This window comes from Sorex araneus, chromosome X, assembly GCF_027595985.1.
Source record: "Sorex araneus isolate mSorAra2 chromosome X, mSorAra2.pri, whole genome shotgun sequence".
In the NCBI taxonomy this organism is placed as follows: Eukaryota; Metazoa; Chordata; class Mammalia; order Eulipotyphla; family Soricidae; genus Sorex; species Sorex araneus.
In genome coordinates this window covers 240,073,821-240,088,872 of record NC_073313.1, presented here as the reverse complement: position 1 = coordinate 240,088,872, position 15,052 = coordinate 240,073,821, and the positions used below count along the sequence as shown (strand labels likewise).

The 15,052-nt window shown below is 42.7% G+C and overlaps 1 protein-coding gene across 2 annotated transcripts in view; it reads left to right on the top strand.

Annotated features, from left to right (window-relative positions):
* Positions 1 to 14,623, top strand: part of KLF7 (KLF transcription factor 7) — a 94,400-nt gene extending 79,777 nt beyond the window's left edge. For both annotated transcript variants that reach the window (XM_004601307.2, XM_055121480.1), the window contains exons 3-4: positions 1,922 to 2,045; positions 8,333 to 14,623. In XM_004601307.2, coding sequence (XP_004601364.1) covers positions 1,922 to 2,045; positions 8,333 to 8,384 — 176 coding nt within the window. In that variant the 3' untranslated portion in view covers positions 8,385 to 14,623. The remainder of the gene's footprint in view (positions 1 to 1,921; positions 2,046 to 8,332) is intronic.
* Positions 14,624 to 15,052: the final 429 nt, after the last annotated feature.

Here is a 15,052-nt window from a genome sequence, read left to right as displayed (position 1 = left end):
GGAGCTAACAGAGCAGCAGCCCACTGGGGCACCGATTTAATGAAATAAAATGTTCTGTATCGGGTTTGATTCTCGGGGATGGAAATCAAGAATTGTGAATGCTTTGTAGTCAGGTTGAAAGGAAGGGAGAAAGGTGAGAAGAAAGTGGGTCAAGAATAGTACCGGGGCAGGAGTCTCCGTCAGTGGTGAAGGCTGGAGAAACGGCAGGATAGCCCAGAGCAACCGAGCCTCCTGAAATGTGGGGTTTAAAGTTTCTGCTTCTCAGGAGTGCGATTCTGGGGTGTACAGGCTTTCGATTCACACACGGCTGAGTCATCAGCTTTTTTCCCAACCTTTTACGACTCCTGATGGTCACATCGCTAAGAAGAGGGAGGCGGGGGGCACCGAGATGAGGTTTATTAACTTGCCCAAAGAGGGAAAGGGCGGCCACCAGGGTCCAGGAACGTGTGCTCGGAGCATGCTCCTGATTTCACGGGTTTTAAAGATCTTTCTTTCCTTCTTAATTAGAACCAGTTTGCTCCAGAGTTGGAAGGGTAAATGTTTGTCATGTTTAGTGACAGATGTTGATGGGTTTAAAAAAAAAAAATTGGCCGGCGGGGGCAGGGGGGTGTCCTCAGGAAGAAAAGTCATGTACTTTCTCTTACATATCCCTCCACCTGTATTTACTGCACCACCAAGGAAAGGTCACTTGAGCGCAGGAGCTCAAATTTCATGCTCATAAGCAGCCTCACTGTGGCAAAACCTTGCTCTGACAAATTGACTTTAAAAATATTTTGTAACAATGTGTACCTCTCACAGATCTGCAAGCCTGGAGTCATTAAGTTCAGGGCTTCCTAAGTGGGGCCGGTGCGCCTGGCTTTGACATAAATGCCAGGAATGGGAAAGCGGTTGTTGCCTGACTCTCAAATTGTCCCCCTGCCCCCTCACTGACCATCCCTATACCCTTCCTGGAAGGCTGGGTGGTTCTGGGACACCTGACCTGTTTGCCTTGTCAGGCAGCTACCTGGCGATGGTTTGTGGTAGGGAGGGAAGGACAGCGAGAAGACTAAAAGGGTTGAAATGTTAAGTGACTGTAGGTTCTGGAGAAAAATAGAATTAGAAGCGTTTGTGGTTCAGATGAAAATAGCACATTTCCTTTATGCGTGGACTGTGGGGGTCACTGTGCTCCAGGGGATAGAAAATAAATAAAAATTGATCCCTCACCAGGCGAAGGAAATGCTTGGACTCTGGGAACTGAAATGACAGCTCCCAATTTGAGGATCTTGCGAAACCACTTTTGAAGGTTAAAGGATATATGTGTGTGTGTGTGTGTGTGTGTATACATTATATAACAATAACACTCAAAAATCTCTCTCTCACACACACACCAAGATAATTAAAACACAGTGATGAATTGTGTTGAGAAATGTATTTTCTTTTTTACCTTTATTTAAAAAATTTTTTTTTTAATATTTGGGTTTGGGGCAGTGCTCAGAGATTACTCCTGTCTCTAAGATCAGAAATTACTCCTGCGGGGGGGCAGAGCAATAGTACAGAAAGTAGGGCATTTGCCTTCACATGATCGACCCTGGTTCAATCCCTGGCACCCCATATTGTCCTCCAAGCACTGCCAGGACTAATTTCTGAGCTCAGCGCCAGGAGTTACCCCTGAGCATTGCTGATGTGGCCCAGAAAGGAAAATAAAAGAGAGAAATTATTTCTGGCGGTGCTTGGAGGACCATATGAGATGCTTGGGAGGATTGGCCGCACGCAAGGCAAATAACCCTGAATGCCATAATATCTGTCTGGCCCCTGGAAATATAGTTTATTAGGAATCATTTACACGTCCCCTTTTTACTATGGGTGGGGGTCACTGCAAAAACTTGGGTCTGTGGCCATTTTGCTGTCTCGCTGACCATGCTCGTTCCATCTCTCCTTGCAGGTGAGAAGCCTTATAAGTGCTCCTGGGAAGGGTGTGAGTGGCGTTTTGCACGAAGCGATGAGCTCACAAGGCACTACAGGAAACACACAGGTGCAAAGCCCTTTAAATGCAACCACTGCGACAGGTAATAAGAAACTGCCGTGGGGAAGCGTGGGGGTTGGGGATGTACTGTGTGCTCTGGGTGGATCGTGAGACTCAGAAATTCGGGCCTGGCAATGCCTGTTTCCCTCCCTGGAGAGAACCCTGAGATAAGGGTAATCTTGCATGTAATCAAGAGAAGAGGACGAGAATTCTTGGTTGAGTTATGCAAATATTTACTAAACACCCCTTTGGGCCCGAAAACTGTGTTTGTCAGTGGGATAGATTGACAGACACACAGTTCTACTCTAGAGAAGATGATGCAGAAGATAATTTTAGCTTCAAGGGGAAAAGGTGCTGTGACTGAGAATGGTAACCTACCTGTAGCAACTACTTCTTATCTTTTTATTAACATCAATACCATTTCCCCTCACCTTAAATAACGTGACAGAATAGAAAGGCTGCTTAATAGAAAGACGGTTCATTCTTAAGGCTCTCCTCAGAAGCATTATTAGAAATGAATTTACTTAAAAGAAGGCCATCCTCTTGGGGGGGGGGTTCTGAGCCATTCTTTCTCCTTTAAAAGTAGGTACAGAGGTCTAAAAGATGGCAAGACTTTGAGAATTCATGCAGTAATTCAATTTCAAACCTTCAGCATTTGAGAGTGGAAGAAAGAGCACGTAGCAACTGATTCTACACAAGTAATAGTATCTGACAGCCCTGGCATTATCAACCAATAAACCCCAAAATGGAGGCTCTGCAGGCCAAGGTGAAGGCAGGATTAGGTTTAGACATAATCAAATAATGGGCTTGCATCTGAGCGTGTTATCCTTCTAATCCTATTTCTGTGTTTAAAAGGAAGCTTAAGAAAATTAACCATCTTTTTAATGCAATACTAAAGGTCTCGGTTATGATGAGAAAAATGCTTCTAATACGATAAAAGCCCTGAAAGCCTCAGGGTTCCATGGCTGGACCCGAAGCTTGCAGGATGGCAGGAGGCGGGTGCAGGATGTCCGCAGAGGCCTGGCCTTCCCCGGGGAGGAAATGCGATCTTTAGCATCCTGTCTCCCCCAATCCTTGTGCTGGCCCACCCTCTCACCAGGCCTTCCTCTCTGCTGGAGGAGTGCTTGTTTGTTTAGAGAGCCTGGCGGTCTCATGGGTGGCCCGTTGGCTTGGTGCTCCTTTAAGATGCTTATAAAGGAGCATTCATGTTTTCCTCTCTTTTTCCCCTCTTCTTCCTGAAGAGGCTATTTTATTCTTATCTTCATTCTCAAAGAACTAAATAAAGACCCTATGCCTCCTGGAGCTCAGAGATAACCTCCCACCCTAAGGCTGAGGAAGTACCCTTCAAGGAGCTATTGTCTCTCATTTCTTTAGAGCCTCTTCTGCTACCCTGGAATTCTGAATGGTTTTTAAATTTTCATCTCATTATGGAGAAGTGCCCCTGAACTTGGTGGTTTGGAAGCTGTTCTACAAATCATACCTCAGCAAAGGTCTTCCTTCTTGAATATCTTCCTTCAACTCCTAATGCAAGATCCCCTCCTAGGTTGCACCTTCTCCCTGGCTACAAATAAAGAGTGGGGACCTACAGTTCTTTGAGGGAAAGCATTATATCAATGAATCCTTTGGAATTCATATAGCGGTTTAGTCACCCAACCTGGAAGGGCGGACAACTGTACACTAGAGCATGAATGCCCATAGTTCTTAGAAATGGACCAAACATTCTCTGGGGGAAAAAAATGGAGAAAATGGCCAGACTTAAGATTTCTTTCTTCAGCTAGGAATTGTTAGGTTAGAATTAAATCTGCTCATGTATACGGTTTATCTGGATAAATATTTTAAAGGAGTTGTCAGAGGTGGGCAATTTGGTTTGCCTTTTGCTTTCATTTTTTCATCAACCCCCACTGGTTTCTGGAGCTTGCACTTTGTTGGGCAGATGCTGACAAATTCTGTGCCTTGGTATTTGAGGAAGACTGGGGGAAGTGCAAAGTCCTTGCAGCACTGCAGCACTGACCAATCAACAGTGCATTTTCAAACAATGTCAGAATACTGAGGCCATGGACTCCCCCTGGTGTCTTGTGACTGACAGCTCCCTATGTTTCAACTGCAAGTATTTTATTAAGCAGAGAGCAGGTCTGGGAGGTGACTTGGGGAGTTGAATGCTCCTAAAGCAGAAGAAAGGAATGCATGAGATGACCAGGGAGTTGGCATTCCTCGGAAGACTTTTTCCTGCAGAAATAGGATATTTGTAGTTCTTAGTAGCCACAGACTCCTATTGGTGCCACATGTGTGATCATAAGAAACCTACTTCTTGCCTCTTACAATGTGAAAACCATCCTCTTCCAGGGACCAGAATGTCATTTTCTTTCTTTTAAGCATATATCAAATCTTGGTTTTGTCCTTAAGGCAAATTTTAAAACTTGGTGAGTTTTTGGTTGTTTTGCTCACATTTAAAATTGTTTGTGGGAACAATAGGTCTGTGCTTCTGATTTTACCTAAAAAAAAAAAGAGAGAGAAGAAAATCTGATGACTACTGGGCTTGTGTTCCCTGGTGACCATAATTTCGTGATGGCCACATGACTCACATGACCGCATTCCTTCCTATTCCCACTGCTCCCCCTTACACTCGCCAGTGTGAATGCAGTCCATCCGTAGCCATGTACCATTCTGTTCTTCTGTTGCTACCTCTTACAGAAGAATGTGATCACTTCGTGACTTCTCAAAGGTAGAATCAGATAGGCCAAGAATGTCATGAGTTTCTTTCAGTTGACTCACTGCCCGATTGATCCCTGAAGACACAGACTTTCTGACCTCTGGCTTCAGGTTCAGTTGGATGATAAAATAGGGAGGTAGCTCTGTTTTTTCCTTACCTTCGGACAGAATAGTGCAGCCTGGTAAGTGACCAGCTGTTAGAGCTATAAGCCTGGTTCCTTAGCTCAGAGGACAGGAGACTGCGGCTGGTTGTAAACACAATTCTGTTTCCACTAGTGGTGATACGTATGTCATTGTTCTCCCAACTCAGTCTGATTCTAGCCAGGGAGGCTGCCGCCAGGGTAGCACCTCAGACATAGTGGGCAATTTACGGGAGGTATTTTGAACTTTGATCTTGAGTCAACCCACTTACAGAGATAAGAATTAGCTGCTAGTATCTAGCCCTTTGATGCCTTAGAAGATTGCTGTTGACTTAATGCTCAGGTAACATCAGTGTTTTTTTTTTTTTTCAAAGCAAGAGAAATGACAATAGTATTTGCTTCATTCTCTGCAATGAATAAATTTCAATTATCAAAGACCTTGTTTAAGGTCATATGACTGCTGTATAGTCATAAACACTCACTAAGGATATATTAACCTTAGAGTTATTTGATTCTGTATTTCTAGATGCTGAGTTTATCTGCTGCCTTTTGCTATTCCTATGTGGTGCTCAGTACATATAATTTAATAAATTAATTAATCGTGACTGAGTATCCTAATAGTTTTTCGGTTTTAAATAAAAATATCAGTAACCTGGAAACTTGTTTAATTCTAAGCAACATAATCTTTCCAGAATTTGAACAACTGATGCTTGTTTGATTCAGGAAAAGTATAATTACATTTCATGCCATGTTAAAGACTTGCTTTTTTTCCTTTTTCTGGAAAGAATCTGAGGGGTAAAGAGAGGTGTTAGTGCATATATATCTGGATTCCCAGTGTAGAGCAGGCCTTTGGCAAAGGCAGAATAAATGTCCAGAACACATGCATTTCTGAGTGGTTACTTCGGTGAGGATCAAGAATACTATTTTCCTGTAACTTCCCATGAAATAGAAAGTGGGAAGGAAAGGTATCCATCCCCCCTTCCCCCAGATGGGGTAAAGGGTGTCTGACTCTCCCCTCTTCCCCAGCCCACCCCAGATCTCTACATCACTTCTGGTTACAAATCCCTGTGTTTTTCTTAGGGACAGACAGGGTTTGGTGTTTGCTTTGTTTCTCACAAGTCCTTTAAACTCAGATCTGACCAGACACACTTGTGTACTGATTTCCAAGTAGTTGCGGTGATCATTTGCCACAAATGCAGTGCTGTCTTTAGTTTCAAAAAGTAAATTGCATACATTTCTTTAGATTAGAAATCAAACACATCTTTCAGGAAATTTTTTCTAGCCTCTAGAAAAGCTTGTCCACATTTCTTCACTCCTGACCTCATTCCTTAGTCATCAAAATTGTGGAGCCCTCTCATGCTGCCATATCCCTGGTTCATTCAGTTCCCCATTCTGTTTTTCAGGGTCCTGATGTTGACATCGGGCCTACCTAAATATCTCAAAATGATTTTTCTATGTTGAGTCATTTGATTAGCAAATTAACTTCATCTACAATCTTAATCACCTTTGCCTTGAAACCTAACAAATTCACAATTTCTCATGACTAGATTTGACATGTCAGGGATGGCAGGGGACAAGGGTACATTATTTTACCTACTGCAAACTCCGGAAATTGACAGTTCAGCTCTCCCTTATCTAACCAAAAAAGCAAGCATGGCTAAAGTTATAGGGCCTGGAGTCAAGCTATGTAGGTTTAAATATTGATTTTCCTCTTTTTTGATGAACATCTCTTCTGATTTGGGAGTTGAAGGGGGAAGAATGGTTCAGTCTTTATTGCGTTCTTTTAACAAGGTTGATTTTAAAAGGGGGATACCCACAAAGGGAGCTTTCCATTTTCTATATTTTTTCTCTATTGAGATGAATAAAAGAGGAAGAGAAGGGACGAGAATAGGATGTGGGCAATGTGGAATGTGTTGTTAGAACAGGGCACAACTGGGCAGTTTAAATGCTAAATTCCTGTAGGCTGTATACTAGTGACATCAAATACTTGCTCTTAAAGGAAACCTTTCACTATTTTCTAGTAAATCCTATCATCTTAGATGGAATTATCCTAACACATTGTTCCTATAAAATCAAAGCAATAATGGAGCAATAGTGCACATCTTACTGGATTAGATTGTTTTCTCTTATTAGGAGGAACTCCCCCCTTCTTTTGTGTTTTTCATTTTATCTCATTCTGTTTTGCTTCATTTTGGGAGGCGCTGTCCTGCATGTGCCTATTTAAGAAATGAACACAAACAGAATGTGTAGAGGAGGTCGGGGTCAGGGGATAAGGGTGAGGTTTTTGTTTGTCTATTTTAAGAATGAGCAAACATAGGGAAATCCTGCACTGAACAGGAAATCTTGCTTACTTGAACAGGGTATCTTGCTCATGTTCCAAACAGGAATTCTGGGAGTGTTCGTTCAGGTAGGAGAGTGGCCAGATTCAGGAGAGGAGCACGCACCCAAAGCTAAGAATGACTCTCCTGGGAGTCCAGCCAGCACCTTAGATTGGTGGCTGCAGGGATATGGAAGTACCCACTCTCTTAGTTACAAGGTACAGACTTGACTCAGACTGGTATAAACTCCACAGGGTATCTATTAACTCAAGTAAGTGAAAAAGGCAAAATTAGATTTGTCTTTAGGCGTGGTTACATCAGATTCTCAGAGGACATCCTCAGGACTCCTCTCTTTCTACCTTATTGTCCTCTATTTACCTCATTCTCAAGCCAGCTCTTCCCCACCAGCAGTGGGGGGTGTCAGCAGCTTCAAGCTTTAATCTAGTGATGAGCAAAAGATATTTTCTTCCTTCAGTAGTTGCAATAAATGTCCAATGAGGACTTGCCCCCATTAAGCTTTTATGGGTCATGTGAATGTTACTCAGAAGCCTTCAGGCCATCACTTCTGCCTTCTAGGGAGGGTTCAGCCCCACCCCACTGAGAACATAGCTCAGTTGTTGCTCAAGAAGACTCAGAGGAAAGGAAAGAGGATGAAGACACCTCCTCACTGGGCCTCCCCACACACAATATCTATTTTGAGGCTGAGGAAAGCACTTAGTAGCGGAACATATGTATCGAGAGAGGGTTTGGAAGACCGGGCTTGCAGACTTTCCCAGATTTCAATCCCCCTTGCTATGTGACCCTGCCCTAAACTTCGTTACCACACAGACAGGATGTGGCTACTCATTAAAGATGTGCTTGATCTTCCTGGATCTTACAAGAGAATTGTGGGGGGGGGGGTTGGGGAGAGGGTACCTAGTACGAGTCTACATGTTAGGCCATATTCAGTGCATGCCCTCTCTTCTCCATTCTTTTCCTTAATGGAGAACATCTGAGGGACTTTTATGTATCAAAATCAGCATTTCTGAGCTTTCCATGTAAAGCTCAGGACTGAAATTTTAAAGGTCTCTAAGGAAGTTAAATCATATGTAGAAGGTGATAGAAGGTGAGTGTTCTGATGGGAACCTCTTTAATGTCCACACTTTTTTTTTTCTGTTTCCTAGGTGTTTTTCCAGGTCTGACCATCTTGCCCTCCACATGAAGAGACATATCTAAAAAAAAAAACAAAACCCTAAAGGCCAGAGTTGCCAAGGCATCGGCCATTGTCTGAGGAAATGCCGTGAGGCAGGGGCTGGACTTCAGGCGGGGGACCTGTTGCCTCGCAGAAGAAAGTTCTCACTTACAAACCTCCGTGTACACACACCCACACAGACACACACCCACAGCGACACAAGCGCACTCACAGCCCACCCCCCTACACGCACACACTGTCATGCACTCAGCTCTATTTAAAATATATACGTCTATTCTTTATGCCTTGCCCTAGCCAGATGGTGGAAGACAAAGCAGAAGGAAACCAGGTGAACTCAGCAAGGCAGACTGGCTGCTTACTTCAGCACTATTGGAATTATTTCCCGCTGTTGCCAATGGAAATCAAAGAAAATGGATGTGACGTCTCTGCAGGTGGACAGCAGTAAGAGGGGCTTATTTAACTTGCTTCTCAGTGCAACTTGATAGGAGAATCCAACGTCTTAAAGTTGCATATGTGTAGCACTAATGTTTCCTTTTTTAAATAGTTGGGGGAAAGTGACCTAGAAAAACCAAATTGCAGTTTGGTAGCCAAAATTAACTCTTGGTTTATCTGTCCTTTGTGTGTGAAAAGTCCTACTATTCCGTGCGTCCAACTTCCTCACAGAACTGTTGATCGGTTTTGGTTCTTCTTAGTACAATTGAGATCTTTTGAGTCGATAACCGACGGCCTTAGCGGCGGCAGACTCTGGAACAACACCACACACCTTTCTGGCCTGCATTTCTCTAGACTTCACTCTCCAGGGAGGAGTTTCCTTTTTTTACTTTTTGACTCTTGCACACCATATGCACTAGGGATTCTGGAAACTTCTAGCATGACTGCAAAGTGGCCAAGAGAATAAAATTCTTGATGATAAGTCACAGTATATCCCTTCTTGCCAGTGCTAGATTTTTTCTTTTTAATCTCTCTGTTTTTGCTAATGAAAACTTGAAAAGCTTATTTGGAAGCTTAAATGTTTTATCTTTTCTCCATGGACTAAAACCTCTCCAGGACTCTCTCTCTCTGTCTCTCTCTCTCTCGGCACCTGGATGTCCAGCTCTCGAAGCAGCCAATCAGATGGAACATCACAGTTCTCTCCACCTCCTTGAGGCATCATGACCTCAGCTCATAGCGATCGACCCTGTGCTGTGTGTCATTGCTCCCCTAGAACCTGTTTCAAGCATAGATGTTGCTAGTCTCAAAGGGCAGCTGCAGACTTAACCTAATTCTGGGTTAGTGCCTGACAAAAAAGCCAAATATATCCCTCTTTCCAGGAGTGGGGGACACTGAGGATGCCTCCCAAGTCTAGTGGCTTCAAAAACCGTCATTCTATCTTCCTTTCTCATCCCCACTGAGTTCCTGTTGCCCCACTCCTCGTTAAAACACACGATTCAGAAGGCCACTGTAGGAACAAAGGGTTTCCATTGAAGGAAAAGGGTTGAGATGTTTCTCTCATGGTCTGTCTGAAGAGAGAGACATTGCTATTTTTTATTTCTGGCTTGGCCCACCATGACTTGTGACACAGAACACCTAGGATCAACAGAGGCCTCCCATTTTCTCTGCAAGCTGACTCCAAGGGGAGGGGGGGTACCAGGCCTCACTTTTCAGCTCCCCTGCACCCTATCCCCATACACATCCAATATCAGTCTCTACCCGCATTTGTAGCTAGCTGGCACTGGCCTCAACTCCAAAGACTGCCTTTAGGACCATTCAATGGCCTATGCAAGCAAGCGGGGTGGTTATTAGGACAGGTTGTATATTCTGTATATTCTGGGACCATCCCTTCAAGACACGTCTCAAAAATAAAAATGGCATTTGGTCCGAACATGGTTGCTGCTCCTTCCTACCAGCTGGCTCCCTTCTGCCCTCCTCTGACTGTTTGACTCATTGACTGTTAAAATGCCACCCCACACCTATTTGGGATGCAAAACTGAAGTCTTTAAAAAGAAATAATAATATCAGAAAAATGCATTTATGACAGCAACCTTCAAGATGCTTGGTATTTGGTTTTTCCGCTCTCTGCAACCTTGATTTCACTGAAACGTTGAAACGACTCGTCTGAGGGTAAAGGAGTCTCCTTATCACAAATGCTATAGCTGCCAATTGGACACTTTGGGGCATTTTGAGGTCTTGCCCTTAGAATTTTCTTTTTTTCCTTTTTTTTTTCCACTGTAGACCAAAACAGCAACAACAAAAAGTGAAAAACCACCCTAAAACACACATACACACACACACTCACAAAATCTGCCCACTTGCCAGAGGCAATTATGTATATGTTACTTGGAGGGTATTAAAAATCAGTTTTATTCCAAAGATTTAAAACTAGACATGACTTAGAAACAATTTCTGGAGCACTGCTTGCTGACAATCTTGTAGTTCTCTACTGCATTTGAGTGCATTTTGTGGCCAGTCCATCAGGGCGTACCATGGGATTATATTTGAATGTGTGGTGCATCTTTTCTGGATGAAGGATGTATGAGGGACCCTGAACCTCAGCTGTATTAAACTGTGGCACCTCCAGTCAGTGCACTAGATGAAACTTTAGATACCCCAGATTTTGTTGGTTCCTGATTTCCCTTTCTATAGCAGCTTCCAGCATGAACACACGCACACGCCAGTGATGGCATTAGCCATGGCGGCCACGATTTACAAATGTTCTCTCCCCAGCTGGAGCTGCTCTTGCCTCTTGAAATACTATTATTAAGGGTTTAGAATACTTAATTTAATTTTTGAACTGACCAATGCAAGACTCTATTAAAAAGAAAGTATAAGAAAAAAAAAAAAAGAAAAGAATGCAAAAGAGTAACCATTGCTTGTCTGCTCCCTGTTGTCATCCGTGGTCTTAAACAGATCTCATTTGAATGTGGCAGAACAAAGGCTCTTTAGTCCTCATCAGTGTCTGAAATGTGTAGTAATTCCTCTCTCTTCTGTATCAGGGAGGTCCTTTGTAATCTGCTCCTGACCTTTGGCAGAGCAGGGTGCGTGAACCGTGACGGGTGGGGGGCTTGCTTTTGCTTCAGAGTCATTTTGTTGACTGTGAGATTTGGCCTGAGAATTTGGTGGGTGCTAAATGTCTGGCTTGGAAACGGTTCTTCTCTAGCCCAGCTGACACCTGTGAGTGATAACCAGTCCTACCCATGGGAGCGGGGGGGGGGGTAGCCCCTCACGTTGTTTAGAAGCAGATTGGTCATCAGTCATCAGATGCCGATCATCTCTCCCAACTACGAGAGCTGGTCGGTGGGAGCCTGCTCGTGTGAACAGGCTTTGCAAGAAATAACAGGAAGAGAATTTGCTCCCAAGAGGACAGGTTATTGAAAACAGTGCTTGAATGGACATTTGAAACATATTAAACTGCTTTCTCACTAATATTGTTACCTCCTAACATTTCAGGGGATCCCAGATTTATAAAGGAGAAATCTGGCATGGTGTTTCTTGTGGTTATCCTCTCAAGCACGCTGGATCCAGGGTTCAGAGTTTGATGTATAGAAAAAAAGTGTTTCTAAGCCATTGATATTTTTTTAATATTATTTCAAGTTGTACTTCTTTCCTCTACCACTTGGCTGTAAGTCAAAGATGTGGAAACCTGTAACTTTAATGCTGCTCCTAGCTACTGGCTTCCTGCCCCACGAATGGTTAACCTACTAATGGTTAATTGGCCCAGCCTCATACCTGGTGGTGATGAGTATTATGTCCAGAAAATAAAAATGTTTGGATTCCACAAAGCTGCATTTTATACAAATATTGGAGACCCCAAGATGAATTTCATGCTGACCATTTCTTCTCCTCTCCATGTGCTTTTCTTGCCAAGCTCTTCAAATACCCATTTCCTTCCCTCCTGCGCCTCTTGTGCCCTTTTTACATTTTGGATTGCCTGATTATAACAGGGTAAAAAGACAGCCAACCTCATGCATGAATAACAGAACTGATAACTATTTTTTTCTAAAAATCTTCTTTGAATTTCAAAGCCAGAGAAGATTTTTAAAGAACTTTAGTTTGGGATAAGCTTCCGGATGAGCCATGTCTATTTGGATCAGAGAGGAAATAAATGGGATTTTCATGGAGGTTCTTCCAGTGTGTTTGGTATATTTCACCTGTAACTCCTGAACCTCTACTTCTGAATTCTATGGTAAAGCCAAAAGAAATTAACTCAGATGGCAGGAACAGCAAAACATAGTGGTTCGTTTTGATTGGTTTGAATAGTTTCCTCTATGGATTTTGTTTCATAAAATATAAACTACAGTGCAAAGTAAGTTTGTTTTCTCTTTTGCATTTATTGGTATTATGGAAAGGAGACAAGAGAAGGAGTACATTTAGCTGCAAAAATCGGGTTTGTTGCTCCTTTTTCTGAAAAAAAAAAAATTAAAATCTTTTGGATTACTTGCATTTCTCTGGCAACAGTTTAGCTCCCAGATCTTTGCCAGAGTGAAAAATTCATAAAGTCAAATGTGGTTCCAATGGGTTTCTGAAAGCTTTTCCTGTTGTTTTTCAGAAGTGACCACCTGACCAATGTGGGGTGGGCAAGAGGAGAGAATTGGCATCCTAGGTCCGGATTGTATTTGGGTAAACATGGTGATATCTCAATTCAAACACGAGAGGCACTGGCCTATATGTACGTCAATGGCCTCCTTTCCTCAGTGAGGGTCTTTGGGAATACTTGAGATAGAACCACAAAAATGTGTTCAAGGAAGTAAAAATGACTTCTCCATGTGAAATCCCATGATTGACTAACAGAAGAGGGTTTTCTCTTGCTTTTAACACTCTCTGAAATCCCCTCTGTTAGTTCCTAATAGATCCCAGACAAGGGAGTAAAAAGCTGCGATTAACTTTCTTGCATGCATCCATCCAATATAGTACTGTATTCTTCAGGTGTTTTGCATTTATGTACAAGTCCTCGGGAAACTGGTATCAAAAATGGAGAGAGAGACAGAGAGAGAAAGAGGGATCCAGGCCATCCTTTCACAGAAATCCCAAACAAGATACTCTTTTCAAATAGGGCTCCCTCTCAATGGTCAGGAGGGAAGGTTGAAACATTCTTTGTTGGGGACTGTTTATACAATTTTTTGCAACTGTGAGCTTTGGAATCGTAAATTGCTTTGACTCCAGCTTCTGTCTACTGCCATAAAATGGACCCCACGTCAGAATAATGAGGGTGGTATGTGTGCACACGCCCAGACACGCGTGCATCTGTACCTATTGTACCTTCGCAGAAGGAAAACAGGCTACTGACGTTTAAAAGGAGTAGCCACCAGTGCCTAATATCTTTGGGGGGGATGTATGCTTCTAATCGCCAGTATACTGACACCACACGGGAGTTCCACAGAGAGGGAGGGGCTGGGGGTGGGATGAGGGGACATTTTAATCCTAGGCCTTTGGGACTGGAGGCAGAAGGATTTCTGTAAATCTAAGTCCAGAAAGGCTTTGGGGCTCATTGGCTGGTTCTCAATCCCTACCCCACCCCCCACCCCCACCCGCATGCATTTCCTATCCTATCGAGACTTCATTTCATTTCCTTACCTTTCACTTCCGCTTCATTCCAGGGAGGAAAAATACACCTGTTATGGCCAAGATCTCCTTGCTAACACAGAGGCAAAAATAAATGTTTCATGTTTTTTGAAGCCTCCCCTTTCTTTCCCCAAATTCTCCCCAAACTTCTGTCATGTCATTCCCACCCCCCAATGCCCGCCAAAAAACTTCCCAGCCACTACCACTTTTCTTTCGATTCTCCATTCTCCTCCTAACAGTTGGCGTGAAGAAATTTATTTTTGCACTATACATTTTCTTTTTGCCACAGATGTGTCTAACAAGTGTGTTTGGAGAGCCCTACTCCTAGCCCCGCCCCTCCCTCACCTCCCCCGTCACATTCTCTCAGGCCTTCTCTGGTATTTATAATATATCACAGAAGTACCCAGTCTTATAGCCCTCGGTTATGCCTTTTTTTGACATTTTATTTTTTTTAAGCTTTTTATATATATATATATATAAATATATTACTTTGTCAAGTTTTTTTGCTGTACAAAAGTCTTAAGATTTCAAACTATTATTTGTATTATATGATGGTGGTATGTTCATGTTACAAAATTATTAATGAAGAAAAAATTTATTTTTGTTACTGGTCTGTTTCATAATTCTTTTTTAAATTGGTATATTGTAAGATATCTATGCAAAAAATGTTATGTGACGCATTTTTATTTAAGAATGTAATATGTGTAATAAACAGTAGAATGTGTTTGGCCTTGGAATGTTTTACTATATTTTTCCTCAGCTCATTTCTGTGGGAAGGAAAAAAAATCCTCAGAGACACCAATGAATCTGTATATTCATCACGAGAGTTTTCTTTCTCAGAGAAAGAGAAGGTGAAAAATTGTATTAGGTCAGTTTTCTTTGTTGGGAAGTTGACTCTGTGTGTGTGTGTTGTGTGTGTGTGTGTGTGTGTGTGTGTGTGTGTTTCATGGTCTCCATGAGGTAGCTCAATGCCCAAAGAAGAAACACCAAAAGCAGTTTTATTTGAGGGGGGAGGGGAGTAAATGGTTGGAGGTTATGAAAAGCAATATTTTAGAACGAGGTGGATTATGGGATGTTGTTTAGGGGATTAGGAGAGGCCTAATGGAAATGTTTTCTTTGTTGCAAGAAAGGGAAAGTTTGTTCTGGGATAGTG